The 16,551-nt window shown below is 50.7% G+C and overlaps 8 protein-coding genes across 8 annotated transcripts; 5 read left to right on the forward strand and 3 right to left on the reverse strand.

Moving 5' to 3' along the window:
- Positions 1–132: 132 nt before the first annotated feature.
- On the forward strand, positions 133–2,430 carry ALTATR162_LOCUS9286 (uncharacterized protein; the record flags this gene model as incomplete). The annotated part of the gene is made up of 4 exons (XM_043316919.1): positions 133–230; positions 317–914; positions 965–1,123; positions 1,447–2,430. The coding sequence occupies 4 exons, from the start codon at positions 133–135 to the stop codon at positions 2,428–2,430; spliced, it is 1,839 nt and encodes a 612-aa protein (XP_043172854.1).
- A 2,430-nt stretch (positions 2,431–4,860) lies between these two features.
- Positions 4,861–6,119, reverse strand: ALTATR162_LOCUS9287 (uncharacterized protein; the record flags this gene model as incomplete). Its single annotated transcript, XM_043316920.1, has 2 exons — positions 4,861–5,015; positions 5,063–6,119. The coding sequence occupies 2 exons, from the start codon at positions 6,117–6,119 to the stop codon at positions 4,861–4,863; spliced, it is 1,212 nt and encodes a 403-aa protein (XP_043172855.1).
- Positions 6,120–6,433: 314 nt separating this feature from the next.
- ALTATR162_LOCUS9288 (uncharacterized protein) lies at positions 6,434–7,593 on the forward strand (the record flags this gene model as incomplete). Its single annotated transcript, XM_043316921.1, has 2 exons — positions 6,434–6,606; positions 6,654–7,593. 2 exons carry the CDS (start codon positions 6,434–6,436, stop codon positions 7,591–7,593), a joined length of 1,113 nt encoding a protein of 370 aa, XP_043172856.1.
- A 184-nt stretch (positions 7,594–7,777) lies between these two features.
- ALTATR162_LOCUS9289 (uncharacterized protein) lies at positions 7,778–8,461 on the reverse strand (the record flags this gene model as incomplete). The annotated part of the gene is made up of 1 exon (XM_043316922.1): positions 7,778–8,461. One exon carries the CDS (start codon positions 8,459–8,461, stop codon positions 7,778–7,780), a length of 684 nt encoding a protein of 227 aa, XP_043172857.1.
- Positions 8,462–9,240: 779 nt separating this feature from the next.
- Positions 9,241–10,488, reverse strand: ALTATR162_LOCUS9290 (uncharacterized protein; the record flags this gene model as incomplete). The annotated part of the gene is made up of 1 exon (XM_043316923.1): positions 9,241–10,488. The coding sequence occupies one exon, from the start codon at positions 10,486–10,488 to the stop codon at positions 9,241–9,243; it is 1,248 nt and encodes a 415-aa protein (XP_043172858.1).
- Positions 10,489–11,259: 771 nt separating this feature from the next.
- Positions 11,260–13,217, forward strand: ALTATR162_LOCUS9291 (uncharacterized protein; the record flags this gene model as incomplete). Its single annotated transcript, XM_043316924.1, has 4 exons — positions 11,260–11,335; positions 11,391–11,670; positions 11,716–11,928; positions 11,987–13,217. 4 exons carry the CDS (start codon positions 11,260–11,262, stop codon positions 13,215–13,217), a joined length of 1,800 nt encoding a protein of 599 aa, XP_043172859.1.
- An 820-nt stretch (positions 13,218–14,037) lies between these two features.
- ALTATR162_LOCUS9292 (uncharacterized protein) lies at positions 14,038–14,919 on the forward strand (the record flags this gene model as incomplete). Its single annotated transcript, XM_043316925.1, has 1 exon — positions 14,038–14,919. The coding sequence occupies one exon, from the start codon at positions 14,038–14,040 to the stop codon at positions 14,917–14,919; it is 882 nt and encodes a 293-aa protein (XP_043172860.1).
- Positions 14,920–14,961: 42 nt separating this feature from the next.
- Positions 14,962–16,326, forward strand: ALTATR162_LOCUS9293 (uncharacterized protein; the record flags this gene model as incomplete). Its single annotated transcript, XM_043316926.1, has 2 exons — positions 14,962–15,798; positions 15,853–16,326. 2 exons carry the CDS (start codon positions 14,962–14,964, stop codon positions 16,324–16,326), a joined length of 1,311 nt encoding a protein of 436 aa, XP_043172861.1.
- Positions 16,327–16,551: the final 225 nt, after the last annotated feature.

Raw genomic sequence — 16,551 nt, forward strand, 5'->3', positions numbered from 1 at the left:
CTGCTTCGAAATTGTCGGCGCCAAGGCCCTTGGCCCCACCCAGCCTAGCTCCCGCCTCTCAGAAAAAGCTGGCTCGCGAACTTCTACCCTTCACTCTTCCCCAAACTCGACAAACCTTAGGAAGCAGTCGCAATGGGTGTTCAAAAGAAAGAAAAGGTCCGCAAGGAGCGCGAGGGCAAGACGGGCGATGGCATGGGCAATGTCAAAGTCAAGGGCACTAACTTCTACCGGTATGTTGCGCGTGGGCAAAGTTCGTTTTGCACGTTCTTTGCGCCAGCATATTTTATTTTCCATAGGTATACTAACAGGTTCCTAGCGATGCGAAGAAGGTCAAGGTCCTCAAGCGCCTCACAGACGGCAAAGCTCAGCGCAATGCCAAGGGAGATGTTACCAAGGCCGCTGTCTACCAAAACCGCGATGCGCCTGTCGCCCGTGTCGAGCCCAACAGGAAATGGTTCAACAACACGCGAGTAATATCGCAAGATGCTCTGGACAGCTTCCGTTCGGCCGTACAGGCACAAGCCTCCGACCCTACTACCTTCCTGATGAAGCGCAACAAGCTTCCCATGAGCTTGATCGAGACACCAGGGCAAATCCCAGGCCTGAAGCAACACGCTGCTAAGATTGCCGTCGGCAGTCAGCCTTTCTCGGAGACCTTTGGCCCCAAGGCTCAGCGCAAACGACCAAAGCTAGACTTCAGCTCTATTGAGGATCTCGCTGGCCGCACAGGAAGCATGCACGAGACATATGTGGAGCGCCTTGAGCAGGCCAAGCTGTTGTCAGGCACATCTGGCGAGGCTGAGACCAACGACAACGAGTCCTTTGCCGACAATCCCAACGGCGAACTCACATCTGCGCGAGAGTTCATTTTCATGAAGGGTACCTCGAAGCGTATTTGGAACGAATTGTACAAGGTAAGCACTCACGCCACATTTTTGTCAGTCCGCGCCTAATGAGCTCCTAGGTCATTGACTCGTCCGATGTCATTCTTCACGTTCTAGACGCCCGTGATCCCGATGGAACTCGTTGCCGCTCTGTCGAGAAGTACATCCGTACCGAGGCACCTCATAAGCATCTGGTTTTTGTGCTTAACAAGGTCGATCTTGTTCCGTCCAAGGTTGCTGTAAGTTCACCTCCCTCTACACATACATTCCTTCACCATCCACACACCCTCCTTAAGTCAAGGACCTTTTCCTATTCCATGAATACGGTTCTGTTACAAGTTGGGAAGAGCAAAAGTGGCTCGCTGTCCTAAGATCGTCTTGATCGCGGGTCGATCGCAACCGTCTTGGTTGTTGATCAATAGAGTCACGCGTGATTCGTTTGAGTTGAGGACCGTCTCTGCACTCGCAGCTTCATGGCGGTACTCTTAGTAATGTTTCGCACATTCCATCATCGACGCATTTTATCATGTTCAGTTGATGCACAAACACTGACACTTGACAGGCTGCATGGGTACGCCACCTTAGCAAAGAGTTCCCAACGCTTGCTTTCCACGCCTCCATCAACAACAGCTTCGGTAAAGGTTCCTTGATCGCCCTTCTTCGACAGTTTAGCTCTCTCCACAGCGACCGTAAACAGGTCTCCGTGGGTATGGTTGGCTACCCAAACACCGGTAAATCGTCCATCATCAACACCCTGCGGAAGAAAAAGGTGTGCGTTGTTGCACCTATCGCTGGTGAGACCAAGGTCTGGCAATACATCACCCTGATGAAGCGTATTTACATGATCGACTGTCCTGGTATTGTCCCACCAAATCAGAACGATACCGATCAGGATCTCCTGCTCCGTGGTAGTGTTCGTGTGGAGAATGTCGAGTACCCAGCACAGTACATCGAAGAGGTGTTGAAACGGGTACAACCGCGTCATCTCCAGCGAACGTACGACATCAAGGAGAAGGACTACAACAACGATGCCGTCGCGTTCTTGGAACTGATATGCCGGAAGAGTGGTCGTCTACTCAAGGGCGGTGAAGCTGACATCGATGGTGCTGCCAAGATGGTCTTGAACGACTGGATAAGAGGAAAGCTTCCATGGTTCACTCCACCGCCGTACAAGGAGGGTGATGACGTGAGCGGACCCATCAACCCCAAGCGCGAAGGCAAAATGGGTGAGATGAGTAAGAAGAGGAAACGAGGCGGTGAGAGCGAAGCTAATGGCAGCGTTGCTGCAAAGACGGACGCTACTGGTGCTACCCAAGACGAGACCGATGACGATGACGAGGACGAGGACTTCAGTGGCTTCAGTGATGAAAACGGCCTGGAGATGGACGGTGACGAGGAGGTGTCTGACGACGACGAAGAAGGCGGCACACTTCTCGATGCAGCCGACGATGATGAGGAGAGTGAAGACGATGCACAAGTTGAGGAAGAGCTTGCGGCGATAACGCAAGCGCTTTCCAAAGCGAAGAAACGGCAAAAGACCACATGAGGTCACCAGGATAGTTAGTTTATGATTCAAATGATACCCCGATATTACGATGTCTCACAATGGTCGTTCAGTTCCACCTCTTGGCTCTGTGGTGACAATCTGCTTGAGTTGTCGTTCGTTGGAACCTTACATATCTTCGAGCTGCATGTCTGGATTGGGAAGATGCCTCACTTTTGTCAGCTCAGCCTTTCCCAAGCCTGATCACATCTGCCTTCCTGAACCTAATCACCACCTCGTAACACCCGCCATGGCAGCTGAAATCGGAGCGACAGCTATACCTCACAGACTATGCCAATGGTGCAATAATGCCGTCAAGCGATTGTTATTGTCTCTCCCAATCCACCATGGACATGGCGTCGGAGTTGAACACTACCCAAACTTGCAAGCATTCATCGACAGTGTACTCCGACAGCAATGTCATCTTTGCGCAATTTTCGCAGGATCGCTACTTCCAAGGTTCTATACAATAACAATCGAAGAAGCTCTGAATAACTTGCGCAAGTATCACGATAAGGCTGAGCGTCTGCTTCTCATGGTGATAAAGAAATCAGCAATACCACTTGGTTCGTGGCAAGCTTTCAATCTTTCTCTCGCGTTTGACAAAGATGAAGGCAGACTCGCACGGCTCGCTTTTGCGACCCTGAGACACTCCAAAAGCGAAACAATCAAGCATAACGTGGCACCCGAGTTGCTTTCGACCTTCACAGGATCCGAAGCAGGCTACGCAGATATCAAGAAATGGCTACGCATCTGCTCTACGGAGCATATTGTTTGCCACAGTGATGCGAACCGGCGCCTACCAACGAGATTGCTAGATCTCGAATTGAGAAATTCAAAAGATGTTAGGCTGGTTGCTGGAAGCACCATCGGTCCAGCGGCGTACGCCGCACTAAGCTACTGCTGGGGGTCTGTACCCCAGTTAGTGCTTTCACCAGAGAATCATTCGGAGTTCAAGATCCGTATACCGATTGAGTCTCTTTCCAAGGTTGCACAAGACGCTATTACGGTCTGTCGGGCTTTGTCGGTACGTTATCTGTGGATAGATGCAATATGCATCATGCAAGGGCCTGACGGGGACTTCCATCAGGAAGCAGCGCGCATGGAAGATGTGTATGCCAACGCGTTATTCACAATCAATGCTGCAGCCTCTACCGATACAACACAGCCATTTCTAGTCCGTCGCAATCCTTTATGGTGGATCGACTGCCAACTCATGGCGGATGATGACGGGAAATACGAAAACTATGTCGAAGGCAACTACTACTGCAAAGAAGATGATCATGTACCCGGTATGTTTCCTCTTGATTTCCGGGGCTGGTGTTTCCAGGAACAGTTCCTGTCGCCAAGATCGATCTACTTCGGGGCGAGGGGCATCCATTGGGAATGCCGTGAATCAATCGTGTGTGAGCGTCACAGCGATATGGAAATCGGACACGAAGTTGGTGGGCCAATGGATTCATCTCGCAAGGCTTTGTACACGAAACTCGTGTCATTGAATGACAACCTTTCAGATCCCACTACGGTCTTCGTTTTGCGTGAACTGTGGTGCAAGATTGTAAGAGGGTATACTGCGACACGGTTGACGCACCGATCAGACAAGCTCTTAGCGCTAGCTGGCGTCGCTTCCATGATCGAGGATAAGTTCAACATGAGGGCTTCTTTTGGGTTATGGCTGGAAATGTTCCTTGATGAGCTCTTGTGGTTCCGATACGGCAAAATGGGCCAAAGAGGGGTACGACTTGACATTGCACCTTCATGGTCGTGGGTAAATATGGATGACTGTGATACCATCACTGTCGCCGAAACTTTGCATGGTGGCGAGAAGAGATGTAGGCAACGACTGCTAGATTCCCTTTCGGCAACTATCGTCTCTTTACCTTCTGTTACCGGGTTCACGAGTTGTTTGTGGGTTCCTAGCGCCGAAAGCAAAGCACCCGTCCGAATCAGAGGTCGTCTGACGCCATGTGTTTGTCGTACTGTCAAGTCAAGGCACCCCGATTTGCTATTCGAGCGACTTGATCCGAAAGACTGCCCATCACCATCTGATTGTGATATCGGCAGATACATCCCAGACTCAGATCTGGAAGAAACGGATATCTACTGTTTTCTTGTGAGGCGAGAGTACCGAGAGGTCTTATACGATGAAAATCGAACTCGCCGCGGCCGCTGGATATCCGATCAGTGTTTGGTTTTAGCCTCAGTTTCAAAACCGGAACATCGCTTTCGACGAATTGGTATCTATCATGAAGAGATAAAAGTGACTCAAGACCATCAGACCGGTACAAATGAAAGCAGACTACTGATTGACTCCCATATGTTTGCAGATGAAGGGGGAGAACAGGAGGTTGAGATCGAAATCATCTAAAGGGCGTTCTATTAAAATAGCAGTGGGAAGGATAGACGAGGCTGCGTATCTGTCTCAAGACCGACTTATGCTAGCTCAAGCTCAATTAGAGAATCAAGACTATGCGGATGCCGCCAGACACCTGTCATTTTCAAACCTGCACCTTCGTACATCTTCCGATGCTCCTCTTCTGTTCGGTGTCGCGCTCCAAGACTTGCCATCAGCTCCCAATCAAGACATGCTACTTTGTATCAGCAGGCAGTCACATCACAGCATCGAAGAACTCACTTTGCGCCCAATGCGCGCCCTGATTCGGAACCACAAAATCGTTGACAAGGACCTTAGAGTATCCCTTCTTCATGGCCGGCACGATCGACTTCAGAATCTCAGTGTTCACCTCATCATTCCAGTCTTGGATGATTGAATGCAGATAATATGCCCTTGCACCTTTCACGGGTTGCTCGGTCAGAAAGTCGTGTGCCATTGCCTCAGCGCCGGAACCAAGTTTCGCAAGCTCAACAATCTCCGGCCTGTCTTGTAGTACCAGCGTACCTGGTAGCTGGCCTTCGAACGCCTGCCTCAGACCTTCGATATCGTGTCCGGAGCCGCCACCGACGTCGACGAGGAACGGCACGTCCTTCTCGGCGCCACTAATCAATCGATCTTCGACAGGGTAGTAATCCTTGGAGAACCACCGCAGCCGTCCCTTACTCCACGAGTCCATCATACTAGCGAAGCGCCGTCCCACTTCGGGGTTCTGCTGAAAGTACTCGAAGTAATGACTGCCTTTGCAGTTGTAGGCATGCTGGAACGGAGCGTCAAGACCAGAATCCGGACATTGCCAATTACGTTGCTCAAAGTACGACTTCATGGACTGATGCGCCGGCGCAAAGTTTTCGGCGATATACAGTATGGAGTCTTGGTACGATTGTTCGGCAAATGCAGAAGAAGTTGGCGTGTTCGCGAATGTATTAGGCCCAGTCTCCCGCACAGTGCCCATGGCAGCGAGATGGCGAAGCATGCGCCCCACGATAATCGGGTCAACGTTCTTGTCGCACTTCTTCGCGATCTCTTGAACGGTAGCTCCAGACTCCGGGGCATCTTGCATAGCTTGAAAGAGCTTTACTTCCACGCCCATCCAAAGTGTGCTCAGATGCGCGGGCTGCGCCCATAACAACTGCAGCATGGTCTCGGATGGATGGCTGACTTCCGCGATGAGGCTCCTGCACGCGTCCAACAATCCTTCTCTTGCGCCGGGATTCCCATTCTTGAAGCCGTCGCTAAGTTGCGCAATGCTGTCAAGGAGGGAGAGAGCACCCTTGCTCGGAGCTGAATCGGCCGCCATGATAAAGTTTAGAATGGGATTGCGATGATTGGGAGATGGGGAACGCCAGTCTTCGATCGTAATCGTGGTACGAGTCGTCGGGGTTCTGCGTGCACTCTCTGCCCCTCATCGGTCGAATCTTCGCCGAACTAAAGCCGCAGCTGAAAGTTATGGCGATTGGCCCACGGCCGAAGGCCAGAACCCTAAATCCTGGACATTACCACGTTACGCGCCCACATCGTATCTCCCTTACATTCCCCCACTCCACCTGCTAGTCATCATTGGCCCCATTGTGTGACAAAGGAATTGCCGTTTCGCAATTAGATTGTTTGGAAATGTCCCATCCGCCAGGCCTCGAAGCACAAAACCCGTCGCCAAATGCGGCGCACGATTCCGCGATCGACTCTGGGATTGACACCGGCTCTTTTTCCGAATTCGATCAAGAGAACAACGCGCACTATGCCCTTGAAGCTCAGGATGATACCAGCGAAGCGTCCACAGATGAAGGGTGAGCTGGCTCGATGAGGCGCCGGACAAATTGTTGACGTTGCGCAGCTATGCCGACTCAGACGCGTCGTCCTTTCTCTCGTCCATTTTATCAGAAGTCAGACGCGGTGTAGAGATAGAAGGACGGTTGTACCCATCCTATGGCAAACACGACTATGGCATGCCGATAGATGAGAAAGAGTTGGATCGCAACGATCTCCAACACCACAAATACACATTGTTACTCAGAGACCGACTATTCGTTGCGCCCATCTCCGACGAAACTTTTGCCGACGCCAACAGCCGGGTTCTGGACCTAGGAACCGGCACAGGGATCTGGGCCATGGACATGGCCGACAAGTACCCCAACGCCGAGATCATAGGCGTGGACATTGCAGCAACACAACCCCCTTTCGTGCCCCCAAACTGCGTTTTCGAAATCGACGATGTTGAGGAAGACTGGGCGTACCGCCCAGCTCACTTTGATTTTATCCACGGCCGCGATCTCATGACTGCGGTACGCGACTGGCCGCGTCTAATAAGCCAAGCATACAGGCACCTCAAACCAGGTGGATGGATCCAACTAGCCAGCACCATCCCTGGCGCCTTATCCGATGATGGCACAATCCCGCCTAATAGCGGTTACGTAGAATCCGGACGTCTCTATTTCGAAATCGCAGAGAAAATGGGCGCGCCGCTCGATGCACCTCGCTCCTGGGCTTCGCAAATGAAAGATGTGGGGTTCACAAATGTGCAAGACGAAGTGTACAAGTTACCCATGGGCACGTGGCCACGGTCAAAAAGGTTGCGCACGATTGGCAAGTTGGAACAGATTATGATTCTAGAAGGGGGGTTTGAAGCGTATATGTTGAGGGGGTATACGCAGGTGTTGGGAGGTAATGCTGATGATTTACAAATCATCCTTGCGCTTGCGAAGAGGGAGGTTAGGGATCCGAGTATTCATACTTATGTTCAGTTTCATGTTACGTATGGGCAGAAACCAATGTAATGGAGATGGACTCAAAGCCGTGATTAAAAGTTCAGCGATATGTGTATTTTAGTGTGGCTTAAGATGTGATACAAATGAGGTAAAATGCTGTTGACTATCTTAAAAAAACAACGGAGCGTTGACAATGAGAAGAGAGTTGTTCACTTTACAGATCAAGGCCGTGATGAGCATTCTGGCTCCGCCATTATAGTAAAGGGTGGAATGCGATAAGCCGGTAATCGGCTTCGTGTAATACTCTCAGCTGAACATCATTGCGAACAGGTCGATCATGTTGGCGACTGAGACCATCGGCCACAGTCTCCACAAGCCCTTCCAAAACTTCGATAGGATCTGGATCTTTAGCAAAAGGAGCTTGCACGACTTCCATTTCTCGGCCTGGCATGGCGATCGAATCTGTATCATCTTCATCGCTGTCGAGCTCTTCGAGACCATCGTTCCCCATGTTAGAATGCGGGTAACTGGCAAGCAGCCATTGGCTGAAGCTGAGCGGGCGAAAATACCTTTGTGTGTGCAAGTTATGGCCTATGAATCCGGTATACTCGGGAAGGTTGACGGCGGTTTGGCCTTTACGTTCGATACCGTAGCAAAGTGCATGATTCATCGGGCACGTGTTCAGATGGAGGCCGACAGACTCCCACCACGAGTTGATGCAAACGCGGTGGACGCAGCGCTTATAGCCACCGACCTTAGTGGTGACTAATCTCATTTTGCCATTACGATCTGAATCGGTTCTAGTTTCGTCTACGTGGCTGTACTCGGGAGTAGCGTCTTCTAGCGGCATCCGACACATAGCGCACTTCTCATCAGGAGGCGAGCGGCGGGTTTCAACAGCCGTTCTATTCGGGAGAGTACTTGGGTTGACTGCCATGATTACGTGATGAGATCGGGTGGTAGTCTCTGTTGATCGGGGGCATAAACATGATAAGTCCTGCATAAATTAAGCGGCGTTGTGTTGTGAGCGAAGTACAAGCAGTTGCTGTCCTCTGTAAAGCGCTCACTCGTTCGCTTCGTGTTGATTCACAGCGTCCCAAATGGATTTCTGATGAAAGTTGTCGTACTCGGCCATCGAGCGAGCGATGCTCGACGAACGGTAAGCAAGATGCAGCGCGACTACCGAAGCTGGTATGTTGATTCTTAGTGACATGGCTAAGTTCCCTTCGCTTGAATCACGATGTTCCAGTTGTGAGCGGCCACTAAGAAGATACGTTATTCTATAAGTTGCTCATATACTATGCTCCTGAGATGTCTGGCACCATGTGAACATCGAATAATTGTGCTTCAAAACATGAAGCACGGCGCGTGACGAGTAAGGTGAATTCAAAAGGACCAACTGAACACTGTAGTTAAAGGATGAACAGCAAGTGTGGGGTAAGCAATACAAGAGCCAGTTGGTTGGACAGTCGATTTGAACAAGTGCAATATAGCGAAAAATGCTCCACATTCTCATCTTATCACGGGAACAAGTCAAAAAAGATGATGTGTTCGCTTTTAGGTACCTCGAGAGGGGATTGTTGATAAGAAACAGATGTTGCAGCCAATGCGACGAGATCACAGCACAACGAGCTAATGATTGACGTCATTAATCATGCTCGCGTTTCATCTGGCGTGCGGTATCCGTCATCCCTTCTCCATCCTCCCTCCTCCGCCTCAACGAACGGACTCTGAAGGCAATTCGTGGACATGGTCTTGGCTTCCCAGCTCGGGTACCATCTTCGCCTCCCTGAGCTCACTATGGCCATGCCTTGCCGGCAACTCATGGAATGCGGTACCAGTCAGCTCCGGATGTGAATGCGGCGCGTCGTGGGCTACCTTCTCATCTACCTCATCCAGCGATGTATTCTGCCTCCGTCTTCGCCTAGGTTTTAACACTAGAAACCACGTGCCTAAGATGAACAACACCATCGCTGCTATGCAGCCGACGACGATTCCAGCGATCACACCACCTGATAAGCCGTCTCTTCGGACCGGGTCCACATCACGATCTCTACCTGAGATCGTCACAATCTCAGGCTCCAGTTCATCCCATCTCGCCGCACTGACGTTGAAGATACCAGACTCGTAATCAACGCCGATGTAGGCTTCTTGTAAGAATACCCTGCCAATCGCGTACTGGCTCTCATTATCAGCCCTTCGGATCGGAAAATAGTTTGTCGCATTCGCGAAAATTGGATATCCTGCCTGCAGATCGAAAGCTTCATACGGTATTTGGATGACGGTGGTGTTACCTCCTGTCACAGCATTGGTACCGATGGTGAACGTCAGTGTGGGATCAAGTTCACGAAGCTGATTCCTAGCCAAATCCGTGAGGACATACCTCCCAGTTCCATCGTGGTACTGTAAGCCGAAAGCAGACTCGAAGCGATCACACACCGACTTGGGAAGCCAGATCTCTGGGACCGATGAGTCAATTGGGGCTAGTATTCGCTCATTTTCGACTAACGAAAGCGTTCCGTTCAGCGTGTTGGTCACGACAATGTCCTGGAGCCCGACCATGAGAGCTCTGGTCATGTCGGAGGTATTGATGTCAACTTCGAGGGGCTTTGAAGAGCGTGAAAGGTCATACCCTCCAAGTATTAGGCTCGCAGGTATCTTTGTTCCACGGTACGGAGCACCAGCCTGATACCCATACGCTAGACTTGGTATGTGGCCCTCATCTTTAAGAGCAGAGAGCAACGATGGAGAACTGATTGTTTCTGAAAAGTTTAGTGGCAACGGTAATAGTCCCATCTGACCGACCCAAAAGCCAGGTGAGGCATATGCGGTGAGCGCCAGGTTTTCCATTGTGAGATCGTCCAGTCCAACATTGTCGAATCCGTATAGACCGTTTCCAGTGATCCCGCGGTCCTTTTCTAGTCCAAGTTCGTAAAGGCCGATAGCTTTCCAGGTCGATGACATGTTCGCCTGGAACCCAGGACTCGGACGTTGTTGGAAAGGAGTCGCACCGCGGGAGCCGCCACACGAAGCAGATTCACCTTGCAACCTGATGCATTCATCGGCGATCGGAAGCCATACATTTTGAGCTTGGGTTGCAGGCAATACCCCGAATGTTTGTGGTGGTGTTCCTACTTGGACCAGGAAACTATGGCTGTCAGCACAATCCTAGATTGATTTGCGGCCCGGAAAAGGTGTACGTTGACCAACTTCCATCGTTACCAAGCCAACCTCCAGATGCAGCGAGTGAAAGCGCTCTTGCCATGTTTCCGGAATCGGGCTGAGTTTGACGATGCTATGTCACATGAGATAGAATCCGTGGATAAGGTAGGAGATATGGTCCCTTATTTGCGTCGATGCGCCTGTACTTGACCACGACTGCGCTTTTGTGGCTGTTCGAATCCTTCCCCACAATCAGGAACGTAAGAAAATGGTTGGTCGGCTGTGTAGGCCTCCACACCATGTGTTCTGCCAAGGCAATCAATTTTATTGTATGTTTCCGGAATGAGACAATGGGGCTGAGCCTGACCAACCACGATCCAAGTGCCGAGACTACAATTGGGGGCCATTTCCGAGACTGAAGAATTTTGGATGATAGGCCCATTCTTGAGATAGCGATATGAGAATTATCATTGTCAGCCTTGTCCCTCTCATCAATCGCCTTTTCTCGGTTGAGGTATTACCATTCTTTTGACGCAGACAATCACATTCACGGCGACCTCACGTTTCATGAACATGTGGTGGTCTCCAGGCAACATGCGCTCACCTTGCCGGATGACAGTAGTCGTATTCGCCGCTTTGTTCTTCACAGGTACCTGTCCCACCCGAAGTACAGGATGTAGAATCAAAAGACTCATGTAATCTAGATCCTAGCGCTGCGGCGAATGTTGCTCGTTCTGAAACGCCAACATCAGGGTGTACGGCGGTCGCTACCACTGTCACATTTGTGACTGCTATCTCCACTATAGGAGGCATAACAACAACAACCACCGATGTAGCGACAGTGACGGGGTACTCTACTACCATCACTGTCCACATTACCCCATTTAGCAACGGAACCACGTTAACTAGTATCGAGGGTCTGGATGTCACAGCTGGTGTACCTTTCGAGAAGAGGGCGACAAGTGCTGCTGCATTGTCCTTTACGTACGTTCTCGAAGGCTAGACTAGCATCTCACTAATCTCGCTTAGAACGTCTCGTTACTTGAACAGCTCTCTGACCATGACGCCTACGCCTACAAAGCCACAGACAGCCTGCCCGACTGTGACCGAAATTTACACACTGACTAGCATCGTGACGTTGCCGGGAACGGGAATCGTGGTCACGCTCACCGAGACAATGCTCACTGCTTCAATATTATTGAGTATCCATTATCCCGACCCAGCTACTTTTGTGGAACCTATGTAAGCAGAAAGTCCCTATCTATAACATGCAGAGCTGACCAGAGCGAAGTACTTCCAGTGCAGCTATTCTGGGCTCCCAGCCTATATCCACTAGAACTAGCCCTTCAAGTACTGTCCTCGCTGTGCCGACTGATGAGCCAAACAACACGGACGATTCCGATGGAGAATCTACTCCAGCATTGCCCCAAAATACGTCTCCAGGTGTAGCGAAACCTACGTCTGGTGGCACAGTACAAAGATCGTCAAGAGTTCCTGAGTCACCACCAAATAAACTCCCTACGTCACCCGTCGATCCTCCGATTACCACGAAAGTCTCCAGTCCAGAACAAACTCGCACCAAAAATTTGCCAGGCATCGGTCCTATTGTGATCGACCCATCACGTTCGGCTATTTTTGTAAACGGTGCAGCAAGCGCAATTACTCCTGGACAGCAGACAACTATCAACAACATCCCGATCTCGCTGGACACTTCTGCTACCTTCATCGTTATCGACGGTACTAAGACGTTGGCACTCCCTCCATCCACTCCGGTACCTCAACCAGCACGTGTGGTACTCGGTGGCACAACCATCGACATTGGTCAGGTCGCTACCCAACTTGACCCCGGTGAGGTGACCACAATTGATGGTGTTCCCATTTCGCTAGACGTTTCGGCTTCTTATGTGGTCCTCGGAGGTACCCGGACAATTCCACTGCTTGAAGTTACACGTATGCCTAGTGCATCTATGGTGACCTTGGATGGCACAACTATTAACATCAGCGAGCTTGCTACAGAGCTTGATCCTGGCGAGGTGACCGTCATCGGCACCATGACTATCTCACGCGATACTTCAGCACTAATCGCCGGCACTACGACTATATCGCTTGCTGCATTACCGAGCGATGTGGTTCTTGGAGGTACAATGATCTCTGCAGGTGTCCTTCCCTCTGGATTCTCTTTTGTCCCTGCGACTGCTGGAGGAGGCTTGCTACTACCCAATGGCCAGACATTGATGCCTGGGGCCATGACGACGATTGGCGGTATTGAGATATCGCTTACGCCCGGAGAAACACCTGTCGCTGTAGTTGAGAGCTCAGTGTCCATTACCGCATCCGGTACTCTGAGCAGTACTTCTGGAAACTTCAACAACGGCGATACTCTTGGGATTGGACAACCGACAAGTACTACGACTGGTGACTCAGCGCAATTCACTGGTAGTGCAGGCGCAAGCACTCGAAGCGTCCGCAACATGATGCGGAGGTTAGCTATGTCAAGCATGTTATTTGTTATCACTCACGCTTGGGTCTGATTTCAGTCGAGCGTGATGCGCCTCAACTAAAAGTCTCAGGTCGCATAGCTTACGGCCAACTGTAGACATAGTTCCAATCTCCTCTATTCCTCCATTCACATAACTTGCGGTTACGTTGATGTTATTGGAACGGAGATGATGGATGCTACGTGTAAGAGGCTGAAGCCTTGGTTAGTAGTACTTGGCCTGTGGCCTTCGTTATAGCTGGTTGGGATAGGCTGCAACCCTCGGAGCGTTGTCGGGGCTTCATCGGCGCTCCACGGACCCTTAGAAGTTTCTCGAACCTAGCACTACGTGATACATAGACTTAGCGCAAGCGTAGTGTAGCTTCTCTATCGAATTCATTACTGTTATACCTTGCACTTATGGTCAACCCATCGCACTCTTACACTACGCTGGCACCCAGGACCTCAAGAAAGCGCTGGAGACGAAGGATACTGGTGTCGATCACGTCGAAAGCAAATCATAACGAGAGTACTGCCGCTATGACCTTCCCCTTCTCATAAATTCTAGGAACTGGATAGTTATCAACGCACCATGGTGGAACAGTCAGAGCAAGCTCAGTTTCACCCTCATTTGTGGGTGAGCGCAGGTCTGCAGTGGCGTCATTGTAGTGAAAGCAGAATAAGAGCGACTTAACGAATAGCTTACAAGCTGAATCTCACAATAGTTTGAATTATCCTTTGTACTCACAACCTTTGGACCTCTACCACTGATCGATTACGCGAATCATCTCGCCCTGATTCTCGGTAGCTTCCAAGAGTTGCTTGAACGATACCACTTCCTCCGAACACATCCATAGCCCGTAACGTATTCTATAATGCCCTCATTACCACCTACGTCCGCAGCTACGCCGCACGTATTAAAACGCGCCCGAGAGGAAGAACAAATGGAATTTTCCAAGCGACAACGCCAGAACGAGCTCCAGACGCCGTCGGGATACCCCAGTGACTTCGCTAGCAGCTACGATCGAGTACGCCTGAGCCACGCTTCACAACCGTCGTCACTGCCATCAGATCGTGTCACGTACCCAGCTCCAGCTGACACGTACTTGTCGAACTCATGGGCGATCAACACAGAATATGGGGCTTCAGAAAGTGGCGTGTATGCTCCAGATCTTATCTACACTAATCCAGATGGACAGTATAATCATGGTGTATCATCGCAGCCTCCGCCTTTTTCCTGGCTGAGCTATGGTCCTCCTTATCAGGGCTATAGGCCTGCGCCGATCATGCAGGCCTTGGATACGCGAGGACTACCTATACCCCAAATTGAACGTAACTACGGACCATATGATCCTACGGAGGCTACCGCCGTCACGAACCTTCCGCATCAGAGACAGCAGCAGACCCTAAAGCAGCAAGAAATATATTCACCCCAGCCTGCTCCCTTTCCTCACGTCTCTTGCGCACGCCTCCTAGACTCACAGCAAGCCTCTTCTCTTCGATCGGCCATGGGTACACAAAACCATCACCAAAAAAACTTCGTCAATAGTACCACTGCTGCACAGGTCGCTCGGAAGGAGCTTTATGACGAGCAAAAGCAGTGGCTCAGCAACGCAGAAGCAGACCTCAAAGAGAAGACAATCACCGTCATTCCTGCCATTCTTCTCAAGCAAGGCACCGTAGGAGCTCTTGAGAGTGTCAAGGATGATCTGGTGCCGCGCGATGTGTGGCGCCTACGCTCCTTATCGACATCCTAACGTTATGTTGCATACCATATTATGGCTGATCTAGCACGTAAGATGGTCATGTATGATCAGGCTAGCGTAGACTATCAGACATCTTGGGCAAATATCGTCAACTTCCAAGCAAAGCTTATGCGAAAGGAGAGGGCGTGGGCGAATAGCTTCAAGCAGGGCAAGGCTACACATAACCGAGCGCATTGGAACCAGACCGTGAATGAGCAGGCCGTCGAGACTCAGGTCGATCATGCGATGATAATTGAGTACGATCGATTGCGAAAGAGCATGGCTCATTCGACACCATTGGTAAATGTACCTGTCAAAACTGAGACGCCTCTACCACTCATTCCTGAGCCAGTGTCGGCGAAGAAGAAGAAGAAGAAGAAGAAGAAGAAGAAGAAGAAGAAGAAGAAGAAGCCAGCCAAGGAGCAAAATCCCATGCCACAGTCACAAGCCCCAGTAGCCCCGTCTGTCGCGGCTCAGGCAGTGCCAGTGATTACCGCCAAGCCAGCCACGATCAAGCACCCGGCGGACAAGGTCAAGGTTCCAAAGTACCCCTTCGATGACATCGAGGACTTCGACACCCATCCAGTTACCGGTCTTTACAAATGCATGCACGAGTTCGAGACTGAAAAGTCTTGTTGTAAAGAAGGGTTGGACAGAGCAAGAATGAAGCAATCGATCCTAAGAAGTATCACGACGTGGAAGTCAAAAGTTGAGATCTTGATCGAAAAAGGCGATTTGCATAAAAGTCATATGACCTGGACGAAATACCAAAACGCGAGGCTAAGAGAAGATCAGAAGGTGATGGAAAGAAAGCGAGCAGAAGAGGAAGCATGCGACGGAGGAAATGATGCAGAGCGAAGCGCCAAGGAGCATAATGAACAGGAGGAGCAGGTTGAGGAGGGGACTGCGAGAGCAAAGGCTTTGACGAGGGAGCGGCAGTGACAGCTCTGGCAACAAGCGCCCCATGAAGACAATGCAGTTGCCGGACCTCCGTCTGTTCCATCGCCCATCTCACCCGAGCAGCATGATGTGCCAGCACCCGAACCATCTCCAGAAGAAGTCGCCGCGGAGGCCGCATTTCAAGAAGAGGTTGCCAGAGGGGCGAGGCAATACGAGCGAGACTACAAAATGTGTCGGCGTGTCGAGAGCATGAAGAAGTGGCCCAACTGGCCACGCTTCGATGAGTGGTGGGCTGCAAGGCAACTACAGGTCCAATATTCGCACCTTTTACAAGCGCAGAAACTCTTCTTGGAAGGTCCAGAGCCTTCTGGTATCGCGGACAAGGGTCCAGCATGGGTAAAGAAGATCAAAGAGCCATTACCGCTGCAAGTACAGGAGCCAGCCGGTGAAGAAAATGCCATTGAGCCAGACGACCCAAATTTCGATGATCTGTTCGAGGACTACGGGTTGGAGCTCTAGAGGGTAAAGAGAACAAGAAGAGTGAAAGTTTCACTAGGTAGTTCTGCAAGTCCACAGCAGCGATCTCAATGACATTAGTTTGAGTGTTGGATAGACCATGGGATCATGGGAATCTCACCCCGAGCGACAACGTAGAACACACGGCAAGGTTGCATGTTCCGAAGTGTGCCCACAAAGAAGGAACAGTAAAGCCGTTCGACCGAAAACGCTACAATGAGCTCCAAA

Source organism: Alternaria atra, assembly GCF_907166805.1.
Source record: "Alternaria atra isolate CS162 genome assembly, contig: 29, whole genome shotgun sequence".
In the NCBI taxonomy this organism is placed as follows: domain Eukaryota; kingdom Fungi; phylum Ascomycota; class Dothideomycetes; order Pleosporales; family Pleosporaceae; genus Alternaria; species Alternaria atra.